Source organism: Kwoniella europaea, chromosome 1 (genome assembly GCF_036810445.1).
Source record: "Kwoniella europaea PYCC6329 chromosome 1, complete sequence".
Classification (NCBI taxonomy): Eukaryota; Fungi; Basidiomycota; class Tremellomycetes; order Tremellales; family Cryptococcaceae; genus Kwoniella; species Kwoniella europaea.
In genome coordinates, this window is record NC_089487.1 from 7,803,374 (window position 1) to 7,817,279 (window position 13,906).

The following is a 13,906-nucleotide window of genomic DNA, read 5'->3' on the forward strand; positions in this document are numbered from 1 at the left end:
CATCTATGAGTCAGTCAAAGGTGGCTCTCCTTCGCCAACAGATTGCAAAGAAGTCCTAAATTGATCATACCCAACCTGCCCAGAATCCACTGCCAAAGATCAGACGGAGGCCGAGTCAGTCTCGAGAATGCAACAGAGATTGAATGTTATAGATGAATGGATGAGAGAAACCAAATGCATTTCCCAAATCTACAAAATCCCCATATCCATTCTCAATCACCTTGTCAAACCGTTTAAGCGACGAGGGTAGAAGCGGTAGCAGCCTCGTATTTGAAGGTAGCAGGGAGTTGTTGGGTCTTGATGTAGTATCGAGCGAGTCTGTGGATTCTGGATTCGATAAGAATCATTCGGCTGATTGACGATTTGGAATTATTAGTGTGATGTTCTACTTGATTACCTGAGGTGACACTGTACTCACAATTTACCATCTTTGTCGGCTCTGTTTCTCTCGAGGTGCTTTCGGACAGAAACGGCTTTCTTGATGAGGTGGTACATGTCCTCAGGGATGGAAGGGGCGAGACCTAAATCATCAGAAAACAACATCAGTTTATTGTCAGACGACTCATCAAAAAAAGATGATGATTTCGATTGAAGCTGTTGGTTTGGATGATGAAAGAAGAAACTCAGACTCACCGTTGGTCTTGAGGATTCTCAAAATCTTGTTACCAGTTACATTCTTAACTTGGGGGATACCGTGAGAATCTCTAAGGACGACACCGATTTGAGATGGGGACAAACCTCTTCTGGCCAATTTGAAGATTTGGTCGGAGACTTCCTCGGGGGTAGCCTTTGACCAAGATGGTTGAGATCTTCGGTAAGGTAAGGCAGAGGCTGACATACCCTTTCCTGAGGAGTGCATTCTATTTGGAAAAACCCCCATAAAAAGCAAAAGTCAGCAATCTGTATAGCCGTAACCATATAGATGCTCTAGCCCCATCCTATCCCATCTATCTTCTGACATCTACCACCAGCCAAAGTCATCGGCGATGCTTCCTCTTTTCCATCTACATCCACATCTACAACCGCCGTAGTTGATAGTTGGAATTCCTAAACTTACCGACCCATTTTGAAGGACTTTTCTTTATGTTACTGCTGAATTACCGACGAGGGAAGATAGGGGAGCCGCACTGTGAAATACAGAAGAGTACGTCAGATGGTCCAAGAGGGAGGATGGTGACGATGGTGATGATGCTAGACTCACGCAGTTCTTGATGGATGAAGAGACCAAATGTATCAATGGTATGCAGATGAACCAAGATGGATGTGCCAGGGAATCGACGACGGAGGGTACAGGTTGGTGAGCTTGACCTTCATGTTGAAATTTACAAGTGACAATTTACACCGAAATGCCACTTTGAGATGTGTGGTAATATCGCCGAAATGTACTGTAAACCCATCAGGTATAATGCCGAGGGAGTCATCCAAACTCCGATACCAAAATGCCGCGGGTGGCATAAACAGGAGAAATTGAGTCTCGTGCAAAATTGTGGGACTGCTGTCGGTTTGCGTTTGCAGTTGCAGCCAGTCTCTCTCTGTCTGTTGGATATCATCAGATACATCTTCATCGTTACTCGTCACTCTTCTCCTCTTATCCATCAAGTCATCCAAAATGAAGGTCAACTTCTCCAACCCTGCCACTGGTGCTCAAAAGCTTATTGACTTCGAGGATGAGAGAAAGACGTGAGTTTGCTGTTGCTGATTTTTCCAATAGAAGGACAGAATATGGATTGTCGAATTAGATGGAAAAAGGTGTAATGGATTAGAGTAGTAGAAGGACAGATGATAGGATGGCAGGAGTGGAGATGACATGTTGGAGGAGTAAGGAATGTCCAGCTGACGTTGTCATTGCTATTTATCACCATAGTCGAGTCTTCTTAGAAAAGAGAATGGGTCAAGAGGTCCCCATCGATTCCCTTGGAGAGGAATTCGCCGGTTACGTCGTTAGAGTTACTGGTGGTAACGACAAGCAAGGTTTCCCCATGAAACAAGGTGGGTCATTCATTCATCTGCATCTTACATAGGAGGAAAGGAGATCGGAGGATTGACATTTCCATTTTTGACTTTCATAGGTGTCCTCCTCCAAAACAGAACCCGACTCCTCCTTGCTGATGGACACTCTTGTTACCGAGCTCGACGAGACGGTGAGAGAAAGAGAAAGGTGGGTCAGCCTATTTTCATGGGAAACAAATTTTGAAACTGATGGTCCTTTTGCTATATAGTCTGTTCGAGGATGTATCGTCGGAAACGACATTGGTGTTCTCGCCGTTGCCATCGTCAAGCAAGGTGAAAAAGATATCCCAGGTCTTACCGACACCGTTCTCCCCAAACGATTAGGTCCCAAGAGAGCCACCAAGATCAGAAAGTTCTTCAACTTGTCCAAGGAAGATGATGTTAGAAAATTCGTTGTTCGAAGGGAAGTTACCAAGAAGAACGGAAAGACCACCACCAAGGCTCCTAAGATCCAAGTGAGTGTTGTGTACACATATACCCATACCTGTCATCTCAGTTTCACACCACCTGAACTTTCCACATCTTGCACATACGCATTACATAGTGAGGGGACTTTTACTGATCGTTATCACTCATTTAGCGACTCGTCACTCCTCTCCGACTCCAAAGAAAGAGACACCTCCGATCTCTCAAGAAGAGAAGAACCGAAGCTCAAAAGGAGACCGTTGCCGACTACAAGGCCGCTCTCGCCAAACACGCCGAGGAGAAGAAGACCCACAACGCCGCTGTCAAAGCTGCCAAGAAAGCCAAACGATCCGCTTAAGTGGTTTAGTTGCAAGATCATACTGGAAATCCTTGGTTTTGGTAGTTTTGTAGCTTTGGGATGTATCCTCTTTTCTGATTAAAACGTCACAACATACGAGGACAATGGAAAACGAAATTTGGATCACATCGACGATTGCTGATGTATATCATGGATGATTGGATCAACACTGATTGCAATTAATGGAGTGCTGAGCAATGAAAGCATAGGTTGGAATTGCTTGTTCTGTGATAGACTTCTCGCATAAGGTTGAACACAATCGTAAATCGAGTCAGCTCGTCAACGATTCAGCTTATATCCAGATAGACATATAACGTACAAATACATACAGACTAATATAAATGCGGGGTATATACATATCCATCAACCAGCAGTCTCCCTTCTCCCCAAGCTGGACCTTCTTAGCAAACCAGTTTCGACGAGAATATCAAATAAGCCTGAATGGACTTAAGTAGCATACTTGCTAGTATACTCAGCGGCCTTCTTTTCAAACCCCTTTCGATCCGTGGTATATTGTTCTGCCTACATACGTCGAACGTCCTCGTCAGCAAGTGATCCTGTTTCAGATCAGGAAGGACAAGTAACTTACAATGGACGAGACGAGCGGATCGTCTGGATTGGGAGTTTCGATCAAATCGTATATAGCTTGAAGGACTGAGATGTCATAATTTTGCATTAACATATAAATATAACTGATTGGATTGAATGGTGATTCTGGTGAAAGGAAAAGGATCGGATAATTGTATGTGAATGAGCAGGACTAACCTCCTGACATCTTAGTAGCAGGTTTCCAATTTTCAGTCTTGAGTAAACCTATACATAAGCTATCGAGCAATGGAAAAATCAGCTATCAATTCGAATCAATCATAAGGAGGAATAGGTGAATGGACACGGTCGTACTCACTTGCCATCGCTATCCACATTAGGATGATACATCTTAGTTTTGAAAAGAAGCTGTCAAGGCAAAATGGAGGATTTAGCTGATGATGAGCACCAATGAGTTGAATTGGTAAGGGTCGAATAATTGAGTTGAGAGAGATTCCAATCTTCAATACTAGACTCACCACTGGAGGTTTGAATGGATAATCTTTAGTGAAATCGGCAGTCAACTTGAATTTACCTTTATGATAAGGTGTGTTTGGCTAAAAGTCACCAACCCCACCGACAGATCAGTCAGTAAATCATCACTTCATGAGCAAAGAATGGTTTGCCACTGTTTGATGTATCAAGGAAGGAAAGAGAATTTTGATCAAGGCCTCGCCTCGCAACCTTTCTCCTCCCCTGCTTCCTTCCTTCCTTCCTTCGGCGGTCGGAACTCCATCATCGCAGATGTAGCGGAGGTATATATTGTGAATCTGTAGTAGGCCAAAGACGACTCACAGGTCCAGTTATGGTGATAGTCCAAATTTGAAAATTATCTTCATCTGGTACTACCTGAATTCCCTTGGGAGGTGAATTCATCAAATCTCCAAGTTCCTATTTTATGTCAAGAATGGAGATCAGTCTGAGATGTTCGGCGCTACTATGAATGAAATGCAGGATCATAGAGGAGTTGTTGGATTTGAAATTGTAGAATTCGGTATCTAGGGTTGGTTCATCTAGTCTTGAAACTGATGGAAGCACAGTCGACTGACGCAAGAACTGAATTCGAACCAAGGAGAAGGTAAGAAAGGGAAGGAAGGGAAGAATATCTCTCACTCACTTTTTGAATTCGTCTGGTTGATGTCGATGCCATCTCCACTATCACTTTCTTGTATTTGTACCTCCAGATATCTATCTCGAGTTGACACTGTTACGCTGCGATATGGAGCAAAGGATATATCGAATATATATGGAAGACATATGAAGATATCCGAGTACTCAAGAGGTCAACCTGCAACTTCGAGACTAGTCAACCTCCACTTTCTGATCATCACACATGCAGATACGTATAATCATATGACATATGTGGCAAATCTTCTTTTCCGTATACAGTATATTCCTGGATCAACATCACGATGCATTCTTTCCAACCTGAAGGTGCACGAGTGATACAACACTACGAACGTCCGAGAGATGAATGCGAAGAAGGGAAATGCCAATAAGTTGCAGGAATATTTCATTCGTAAACATCTCGTTAAACCAGAACCCAACAAATAAACTACTACAGTCGTTGTAGATCAGATTAAAATGAAGTAAAATATCAATACGTGAAAAGAAAAGAAATCGGGCATCATCTAAGCAGGGTACTGTACGTATATGAGATATGAATTATGCACAGGATATACAGTTGAACTAACAAGGCGAGATAATCAGGGAGGTAAGCGATGGGAATTATGGTGTCCATATCTATGATCAAACTCAAAATATCAGCTCATTTTCAATGCTATATATCAAACCGGTTTTACCCACTTTGACAGTCTGATCCACACTACCCGTAGCCAAGACATTAATCCTCCTCGGTCCACTCCCTTCCTCTTCCTTCTTCTTCCCACCTGGTAGCGAATCGCCATTGACGACAGGTTCGCTATTTGTCGAATTACCACCTATCAAAGCTCTTCCCCACGACATCGAAGTGACAAAATGACCATGAGCATCGATCGTCTTGGTACATCGTCCATTGGCTAGATCCCATATTTTTATGGTCTTATCGTCTGATGCAGACAACAAGTATTTCCCGGAAGGGTGGAATACCAAGGCTCGTATCCAATTATCGTGGCCGACCTGGAAAAGCGAGTGAATTAGTAATGTTCGCCTCGAAGAAGTAGGACAAAGAAGGATTTCATTGCATTATTGATTGAGTCGACCTAATGCTGGATCCTATGGAGTTAAAGGGAAATGAAGGTGAATCACTCACAAACGTCCGTAGACATTGACCCGAGATAGCGTCCCACAACTTTATACTCTTATCTCTCGATCCAGTAGCTACAAATGCACCAGGGGACTTCGCCCGACTATCTCCAGCTGGTGGGTTCTAAATTCATCCATCAATCATCGAATGAGCTACTATACCCTGGTGTATGTCCGGCGAAAACGAAACAAGGGAAGGAAGAATAGCTCACCGCCAAACCTGCTAATTCCCTTATAGCAGGATAACAATTGACAGGAGCGAATATCGCACATTCCAATACATGTTCATGTCCTCTCAGTTCCATTTTGGTTTCTCCATTTGAGAAATCCCATATTCGTGATGACTATCACAAAGTTTTCATCAACTTCATCTCTTTTCTCTCTCGAAAGGTTCAAAGACAAGACGCTAGCTGATTTCGAAAGCGATGTACTCACCTGATCATTTGAACAGCTCACTAACCATTTCCCATCATCTGACGGCACGACTCCTCTGACCCACTCCGAATGGCCTGTGAAGGTCTTTACGCAGTACCTAAGCGTATAAGATACGGTCAGCTAAAATCCAGACGGAGTGTAGAAGCTCTGTTCCTTTGATCTCGGTAATCTCTGCTCTGAGGAAAGAAACTGATGGTTCCTCCTCCAATCATGTTCACGTATTTTCTGCCCCTTTTCTATGAATTGATTTTGCTTTTTCCCTGATATCTTGTTCCACTCACCCACTAGCAACCTCCCAGACTTTTATAGTCTTATCCCTACTTGCCGATACCAACTTCTCCCCATCAGGTGTGAACCGTACGCTCGATACGGAATGGTCGTGTCCATGTAATGTTTTTACGTTTGTGTACTCGTTTGAGGTGTCCCATAATTTTATCGTCAGGTCGGAAGAGCATGTCACTATTTTGATATACAGGCAATCAGCACAAATCCTTTCTCATGATGTCTTCCTTTTACTCGACAACATTTCAACCTTTTCGACTTCTCTCAATCTGATCACCCCTACTTCTTTCCACTCCAATACAACTCCCTAGCCCAAGTCAATTCAGCGTGATCTAACTTACCCATCAACCCGCCCTTCGGATCGAAATCCACATCCCCCACACTCTTCGTATGCCCTTTCAAAGTCCTTTCCATCTCCCCTGACTCCCAATCCCAAATTTTCACTGTCGAATCTTCACTCGCACTAGCCAACACGGTCCATGTGGGGTGAAAGGCTACTTTGGTTATTGGTGCTCGATGCGATGTGAGGGTATGTCTGGCTGGTACGCGGGGTATGAAGGGTGTTGAGGTAGATGAGGATGAGGAGGATGCTCGATGGGGTGAAGCGAGTTCTGCTAGGAGTGAGGCGTTGCGTGATTCCAGGTCCATTATCTGTGGAACATGAGCATGTTAGCTATGAGTACGATATAGAGGGACAGTGGAACAATGTGATGGAAAGGTAGCCATTATTATGATTTCGACAAAATCCTATTTACTTTCTTCCATAGTTTCTATCCAAGTAACAGAAGTACATGGACCATGAACGGAAGACATATTACTCACCTTCTTCTGTAACCTTATCACACTAGTCCATTTCTTCTCCAACAATCCCACCCATCTAGCCTTCGGATCATCCACTTGGAACTCTTCATTGTCCGTCTCTCTCTTTAGAGCTTCGTAGGAATCGTGTAGTCCTGCTGAATGGAGGTAAGATAACATGGATTTGTGTCTATACCATTGAATCATTCGTATGGTGTGATCATAGGAATAGAATTCGTCAAATCGTGCATTGAACCATGGGATGATGTCATTATCGTTATACAAGAAGAAAGCAGAAGGACACAAGAAAATGTCAGCAACTCGACTCAACTCACGTTGTGAGAGATAATTCAACATACAGTTCATCTTTCTGTCGTTCAGAGAGGAGGCTCGACATTTTCAATGCACAGTCAAGCCCCAGTAAGGTTGATTATTTGTATATCTCGAATATCGAGTGGAGTGACCTTTTTGGCTCGATGGTCGTATTGACGTGTGGATATCAACGTCGAGTTGAAGGTAAGGAAGGAAGGATGATCAGTGTTGACGAGTGATGAACCGTCGAACCGTCTCTGTTCTGTGGATCGCTTCTGTCAGGTCTTAGGGAGCGTGATGGTCTATGTGCTCAGGTCGAGAGTGAAGATATCAAGGATGATGAAAGACAATGAAAGGTTATCTCTCTATCTTGCGATGGATGCAATAAGAGGCACGTCCACTTTCAGCACTCGGCTCGAATTCACGTCGTATACACATTTCCCAAGTTTACCCCGCGTTTCCTCATTACACAACAACACTCACTGGTATATAACACACATCGACATCTCTTTCATGCATAGCTTTTCATTCAATTCTCACTCTCATGCATAACGCTCATCAACCACTACTCTACTGCTACTGCTGAGACACAAGTCAACATGGATATACAGAGATTCAATGGGAAATATCACAGAGCAAGTGAAGTATCTCAAGGGATAGTGTTGCTTGAATTCAACAGGTATATCCAACCTCCTTCTGTCTGGTAAAGGATAATCATACTGATATATGTAATGATACTGATTGGTATAGACCTCCAGTGAATGCGTTCAATGATGAGTAAGGATTCATGTCTTGCTCCAGATTACCTCGATAATTGATGTTAGTTGACTAAATCGATGACAGTATGTGGAAGGAATTGCGAACGATCGTCGATACAATCTCAGATACGCCTGAGATCCGAGTAGTGGTTCTTTCCTCAGCTTTAGACAAGGTTTTTACAGCTGGGCTGGATTGTAAGTGATCAACAGATTAACTTAATCGTTGAATTACCCTCTGGACCGCTCTTTGTTGACCTGTCGGAAAACAATATATAGTAAATTCCCAAACCGAGCTGAACTCACCTGCTTTGGATCCAGCAAGGAAAGCTATTCAACTTCGTGATCATGTTTTGGTAATTCCGATCCCATCTCACAGTCATGATTGTCATGTTATGATTAAGTGCTGATGAGTTTTTACACGATACTATAGGATTTCCAAGATGCCATTACCTCCCTTGAACGATGTCGTCAACCGATAATATGCGCAATGTTCGGTACCTCCGTTGGACTAGCTATAGACTTAGCATCAGCTTGTGATGTTAGGATAGCAAGTAGCGATACGACATTCGGTATATTCGTGAGTCGAGTCTATACATGCACCCATCAAGTTTAGGGCATTAAGCTGATTGACACTTGTGAGGAGTAGGAAGTGAACGTAGGTCTAGCAGCGGATATAGGTACACTCCAACGTCTACCTAAGATCACAGGCAATGAGAGCAAGTTGAAGGAACTCGCAATAACTGGAAGGAAATTTGGAGCTTCTGAAGCTAAGGCATTGGGATTTATAAGTGATATAGTTGGGAATGGAAGGAAAGAAGTTATCGGTAAGTTGAAGCCACGACATCATATCTAATAATACAATGAAAGTCTCATGGAGCTGATTCGGATGATTGTATTTTCGAATAGCCGCTGCCGTGGAAATGGCCAAAGTGATAGCTTCTAAAAGTCCTATAGCAGTCATAGGTACGAAACATCTGATCAACCGTAAGTATCGAATCAGACCTTGATTCCAGAGGGTTGACGCTAATGCTTCTGATCACGCCCCTATCCTATAGACGCAAGGGATCATACGTGAGTGTCGTCAAGGCTGTAAGCCGTGATACTCTATTTACAAATATACTTATATCAGTGTCGAAGAAGGTCTGAGATACACAGCTGTATGGAACGCGTGAGTAATGGATCGCAGCACAGGATGTCTCGAGTAAATGTATGTGATCGAGGCTGATCATAGTTCTGCTGGCTCAGTTCAATGCTACAATCAGTAGTCAGTAGTGTATAATCTCAAACCGATGTCTTGTGTTTACTGATTGATGGTCTTATAGGACACGACGGAAGCTATGAAAGCTGTCATGGCAAAACGTATCCCTAAATTCGCACCTTTTGGTAATCCGTCTTCTCCCTTGAAACCTAAAGCCAAGTTGTAAAGAGCAGCTATTCTTCTGCCATCCATTCTGCCATATTAGTGTATCCGTTTTCGTTTGGAATCTAATATGAATCAACTGTTTGTACACACCTTCGTGAAGTCATATCTGACGTGAAAGTTTGTAATAATGCATGGAAATGTATGATCTACGATCTCTTACCCAAAACGGCCTGTAGGAACTCCAAATCACTTTCTTCCTGAGGCCTAGTATCCTCCGCTTCCACCGGTGTACTGGCATTTTCAATCTGAGGTATACTACTTAGCAGTTCACTCTGTTGTGCTCCTTGAGAGGTTTCTAGTGGTTTAGGTAATTTCCAATTTTCCATATAATTCCTTCCTCCTGTGAATTCATTACTGCCACTGCCAGAAGCGAAAGAAGGGATGGTGTTGGACCATTGCCATCTTGGTTGTTTACGGTATTTGATTTTGGTTGAATCTGATGATCTTGTGGAAGAAGGTGGGGTAAGGGATGATAAAGATTTGTTTTCAAGGTTGAATTGACGTTCCTATAACGAAGTGATCAGTATGTGGTCCAGCAAGGCTAGCGAGATCACTGCCGATGAATGACTCACAAAAGCATCAGGTTTGAATTCCGCACCGTACTGCCTAGCTTCAATCTCAGCAGCTATAGTAGCTTGTTCATGTCTAGCTCTAAGAGTGATGAATTCCCGAGTAGCAATTGCGTAGGCTTCGGAGATTGGGATCTGACGTGTTTGTTGAACGTTGAGGACAAAGGCAATCGTACTGTTTATTCAGAAGATATCAGCTTATCTAAAGGTACAGATCACACACCTTGAAAAGATGACGTAGATTTGTAGGTATATATGTATGGTTTGACAACTCACTCTTCAACAGTAGGATATTCTCCTCTCTGTTCCAACTTGACCCAGCTCTCACCATCTACTTTCCTACTCTCATCGATCGCCTGACCCTCTACTAGCGAGATAGGTCTCAAAGCTTCAAATGGGAAATCCTTGAAGAACTGTCTTCGGATCTTATCCTCTAGATAAACGATTCTTTCAGGTTTCTGCTTCCTACTCTTATATTTCCTCAATCTATCCCTTCGTTCGAGTTCTCCTGGAGGTATATACGACAAATCTTCATTCGATCGCTCAGAGGATGAAGCGGGTCGTTTGCGCTGTACGACTTGTCTTGGGGGAAGTTGCGGAGGTGGATTGGATAGGACGGGGATGTACCATGTTGGCGGTTGGGAGATTACGTTGCCTTGGAGTAGACGAGAGACTGCCTGAGGTACTTGAGAGGGGATTCGTCGCATTTTGCTTTTGTAATTATATCCGTTGATCTGCTTGGCAATACCAGAGATTATTGATGTATGTTTCGTTGATTTCTTTTGAGATGGGAAGGAAGTGTTCGATTGACATTTCATACCTTACACTTTGGGATAAATTATCAGAAATTCATCGCCCCATCTGTTCACCACGTGGCGGTCCTCCTGCTCATCAGTGACGATGTTTCAAGCTGGATGGTGCACTTACGCTGTCGCGTCGAGATATCGATGACTTTCAATCATCCAACTGAACATAGCACATAGCAGACCACACCTTCCTCACTCCCATATAACCAAGCACCATGTCATTGAACCAGAGGAAACAGGAGAGGGACTTCACCGCCGAGGTGAAAGCCTTGCAGCCAGAGGTAGAACAACTCGCCAAGGTGAGCTCGATCCTTCGCAATCCTTTGCAGATCATAATGAACTGACACTTTGGTGACGTTCTTCAGAATGGTAAATTACAGGAAGCAGTAGATCGAATATCATTATTAGAGAAACAGACTCGAAATGTGAGCTAGCCACCTCTCTCTTCTCAATAGCTTAGGAAACGGAGAACATAGCTCACATATCAGTTGATGTCGATGTAGGCCGCAGATATGACATCTACCGCTAGCTTGCTTACCCTCCTCACTCGATTATGTTGGGAACAATCCGATCTCGACCTGTTGAATGCTCAGTTAACGATATTATCGAAGAAACATGGTCAGCTGAAGGAAGCCGTTGTAAGGATGGTAGATGAAGCTATGACTTGGTTACCTACCCTCAAGTCGCAGAAGGATCAAGGGAAGTTTAACGGTGGGAAAGATAGATGGTTGGAATTGGTAAAGACTCTGAGGGATATCACTGAAGGAAAGGTCAGTAAATCGTTGATATTCGCTTTCAGCTTTGTTACATCTGTTTTGACGCCCAAACATTGGACTAAGCTGACGAATACACTCAATGGTTAGATCTACCTCGAATTACCCAGAGCAAGATTAACAGTCATGTTAGCTTCATACCATGAACAGTTATCTGAGACTGCACCCAAAGAATCATCATGTGAGTTGAAACGTCTTGCTCTAACTCAACAAGTAACCTGACATCTTTGTGTCTCAATAGCATCAACCACTCCCGCTCCTTCCACTTCAACTACCACTGACAAAGACAAGCCCAAAGCTGAACCTGTGACAGCCAAAGATCATCTCGACGTAGCAGCAGACTTAATGTCAGATATCCAGGTCGAAACTTATAGTTCTATGGATAAGAGGGAAAAGACCGAATTGTACGTTAGCTGTATCCTAGCTCTCGGTTCATACTCTTACGAGACGATCATAGCTGATCTCTAACTTTGTGTTTAGCATTCTCGAACAGATGCGATTGGAGTCGTTGAGAGGTAATTGGGTGAGAGTCAGAGTGGGTTCAAGGAAGATCAACAGAGTGTATTTGAAGGAGAAAGATTGTCAAGTGAGTTGTCCGCTGCCGATCGGAAGACGATCATCCAACTCATGTAAAATTTGGTAAATTAGGATATCAAACTTCGATATTACGACTTAATGGTTCAGCTGGCTTTACAAGATGACGAATACCTAGAAGCATGTTCGGCATATCAGGAAGTATGGGATACAGAGGAAGTTAAAGCTGATCCAGCAAAGGAATTGAACGTGAGTTAAATCTCTGGTCTTCCGATATACGAAAAGGTTGTACCTCTTCAGCTGACCATTTTGTTGATGATTGACGTAGGTTTTGGAAAATATCATGATTTACGTTGTTCTTGCTCCTTATAACAACGAACAATCCGATATGTTACATAAATTGTACGCCGATCCGGCTTTACAAAAAGCCCCACAACACTTGTAAGTGATTGTACAGCTTTTCAACTTCACCTGCCTCTTTCAGCAAAGCCCTCAGTAGAGTTTCCGGGTATAATCATTACTCTGCATCTTTTCTTCTGCCATCCTATCCAACTGCTGCATCACTTAATTTATGACCTGTCGCTGATATTCGTTCATTTGTCTCGCAGCGACCTGGTCAAGTGCTTCGTCACGAAAGAACTCATGCGATGGTCAGGTATCGAACAGCTCTATGGTCCGACATTACGTCAATCTCCCATATTCGCATCGGGAAGTACTTTGGGTAAGAAGACGGGTATCAAAGCGGAAGGTAAAAAATCAGAGGAGATTGATAATCCTGGGCAAGTAAGGTGGGAAGAGTTGCACAAGAGGGTCACAGAGCATGTGAGTGTGCGACGGATTCATTTATCGTCCATCGTACAAAACACAGTGCTATATGAGATGATTCAACTTACATTCTCATTTGAAAAAATTCAAATGCTAACCATCCTATATATTTTGGCATTAATAGAATATAAGAGTAATCTCAACTTATTACTCACGTATAACCCTCCAAAGACTCCAAGAACTCCTCGATCTCCCTTCCACCCAGACAGAAAAGACTTTATGTAAATTGGTGACGGACAAGACGATCTACGCAAGAATCGATAGACCAAACGGTATAGTCAATTTCAAAAATAAGAACTCGACAAACGAAATTTTGAACGGTTGGTCAAGTGATATTTCAAAGATGTTGGGTTTGGTAGAGAAGACTAGTCATTTGATTTCAAAGGTGAGTCCAAATCTCCAAATGTATTGTTGTCGATATCCCCATACTCCTATATCCAAATTCGATGAGAAGTATACAGTGGTTGACTCTTCGTCTCTTTTTAAATATAATATAGGAATATGCAATGCATGAAGCTAGTAGAGGCAAGAAGGTGACTGCGTAGAGAGTAAAGCAAGTACAGTAGATGATGGATGTTGGTGTTGGATATGCATAATAGTGTAAAAGACGAACCATGTGAAATGAGATATTCAAAAACAGATTTACGATGCAATCATCATCAGAACCGAGATCGTTCTTGAATTTGTCAACATTATACTATACTGTATATCATTCATATTTCCGATTATACTTGATGTCTTTCGTTTCGTTTCCTCTTTCCAAAATTCATATATTTATTGAACACGCTA

The 13,906-nt window shown here is 42.8% G+C and overlaps 7 protein-coding genes across 7 annotated transcripts; 3 read left to right on the forward strand and 4 right to left on the reverse strand.

Annotated features, from left to right (window-relative positions):
* Positions 1–233: 233 nt before the first annotated feature.
* V865_002964 (40S ribosomal protein S13) lies at positions 234–859 on the reverse strand (the record flags this gene model as incomplete). The annotated part of the gene is made up of 3 exons (XM_066226763.1): positions 234–351; positions 419–521; positions 634–859. The coding sequence occupies 3 exons, from the start codon at positions 857–859 to the stop codon at positions 234–236; spliced, it is 447 nt and encodes a 148-aa protein (XP_066082860.1).
* Positions 860–1,609: 750 nt separating this feature from the next.
* On the forward strand, positions 1,610–2,773 carry V865_002965 (uncharacterized protein; the record flags this gene model as incomplete). Its single annotated transcript, XM_066226764.1, has 5 exons — positions 1,610–1,680; positions 1,865–1,989; positions 2,070–2,158; positions 2,220–2,465; positions 2,591–2,773. 5 exons carry the CDS (start codon positions 1,610–1,612, stop codon positions 2,771–2,773), a joined length of 714 nt encoding a protein of 237 aa, XP_066082861.1.
* Positions 2,774–3,220: 447 nt separating this feature from the next.
* Positions 3,221–4,508, reverse strand: V865_002966 (uncharacterized protein; the record flags this gene model as incomplete). Its single annotated transcript, XM_066226765.1, has 7 exons — positions 3,221–3,295; positions 3,363–3,427; positions 3,539–3,597; positions 3,678–3,727; positions 3,838–3,915; positions 4,154–4,249; positions 4,476–4,508. 7 exons carry the CDS (start codon positions 4,506–4,508, stop codon positions 3,221–3,223), a joined length of 456 nt encoding a protein of 151 aa, XP_066082862.1.
* Positions 4,509–5,086: 578 nt separating this feature from the next.
* V865_002967 (nuclear distribution protein PAC1) lies at positions 5,087–7,514 on the reverse strand (the record flags this gene model as incomplete). Its single annotated transcript, XM_066226766.1, has 9 exons — positions 5,087–5,101; positions 5,165–5,476; positions 5,610–5,726; positions 5,815–5,946; positions 6,038–6,134; positions 6,319–6,496; positions 6,661–6,970; positions 7,142–7,307; positions 7,477–7,514. 9 exons carry the CDS (start codon positions 7,512–7,514, stop codon positions 5,087–5,089), a joined length of 1,365 nt encoding a protein of 454 aa, XP_066082863.1.
* A 514-nt stretch (positions 7,515–8,028) lies between these two features.
* V865_002968 (uncharacterized protein) lies at positions 8,029–9,611 on the forward strand (the record flags this gene model as incomplete). The annotated part of the gene is made up of 11 exons (XM_066226767.1): positions 8,029–8,108; positions 8,180–8,206; positions 8,273–8,382; positions 8,464–8,540; positions 8,618–8,764; positions 8,834–9,011; positions 9,094–9,171; positions 9,243–9,258; positions 9,317–9,355; positions 9,433–9,451; positions 9,510–9,611. 11 exons carry the CDS (start codon positions 8,029–8,031, stop codon positions 9,609–9,611), a joined length of 873 nt encoding a protein of 290 aa, XP_066082864.1.
* Positions 9,612–9,756: 145 nt separating this feature from the next.
* V865_002969 (uncharacterized protein) lies at positions 9,757–10,886 on the reverse strand (the record flags this gene model as incomplete). The annotated part of the gene is made up of 3 exons (XM_066226768.1): positions 9,757–10,116; positions 10,183–10,354; positions 10,456–10,886. 3 exons carry the CDS (start codon positions 10,884–10,886, stop codon positions 9,757–9,759), a joined length of 963 nt encoding a protein of 320 aa, XP_066082865.1.
* Positions 10,887–11,200: 314 nt separating this feature from the next.
* On the forward strand, positions 11,201–13,662 carry V865_002970 (uncharacterized protein; the record flags this gene model as incomplete). Its single annotated transcript, XM_066226769.1, has 11 exons — positions 11,201–11,284; positions 11,351–11,410; positions 11,489–11,755; positions 11,849–11,939; positions 12,000–12,162; positions 12,239–12,344; positions 12,407–12,541; positions 12,621–12,733; positions 12,901–13,114; positions 13,242–13,502; positions 13,615–13,662. 11 exons carry the CDS (start codon positions 11,201–11,203, stop codon positions 13,660–13,662), a joined length of 1,542 nt encoding a protein of 513 aa, XP_066082866.1.
* Between the last annotated feature and the right edge of the window lie 244 nt (positions 13,663–13,906).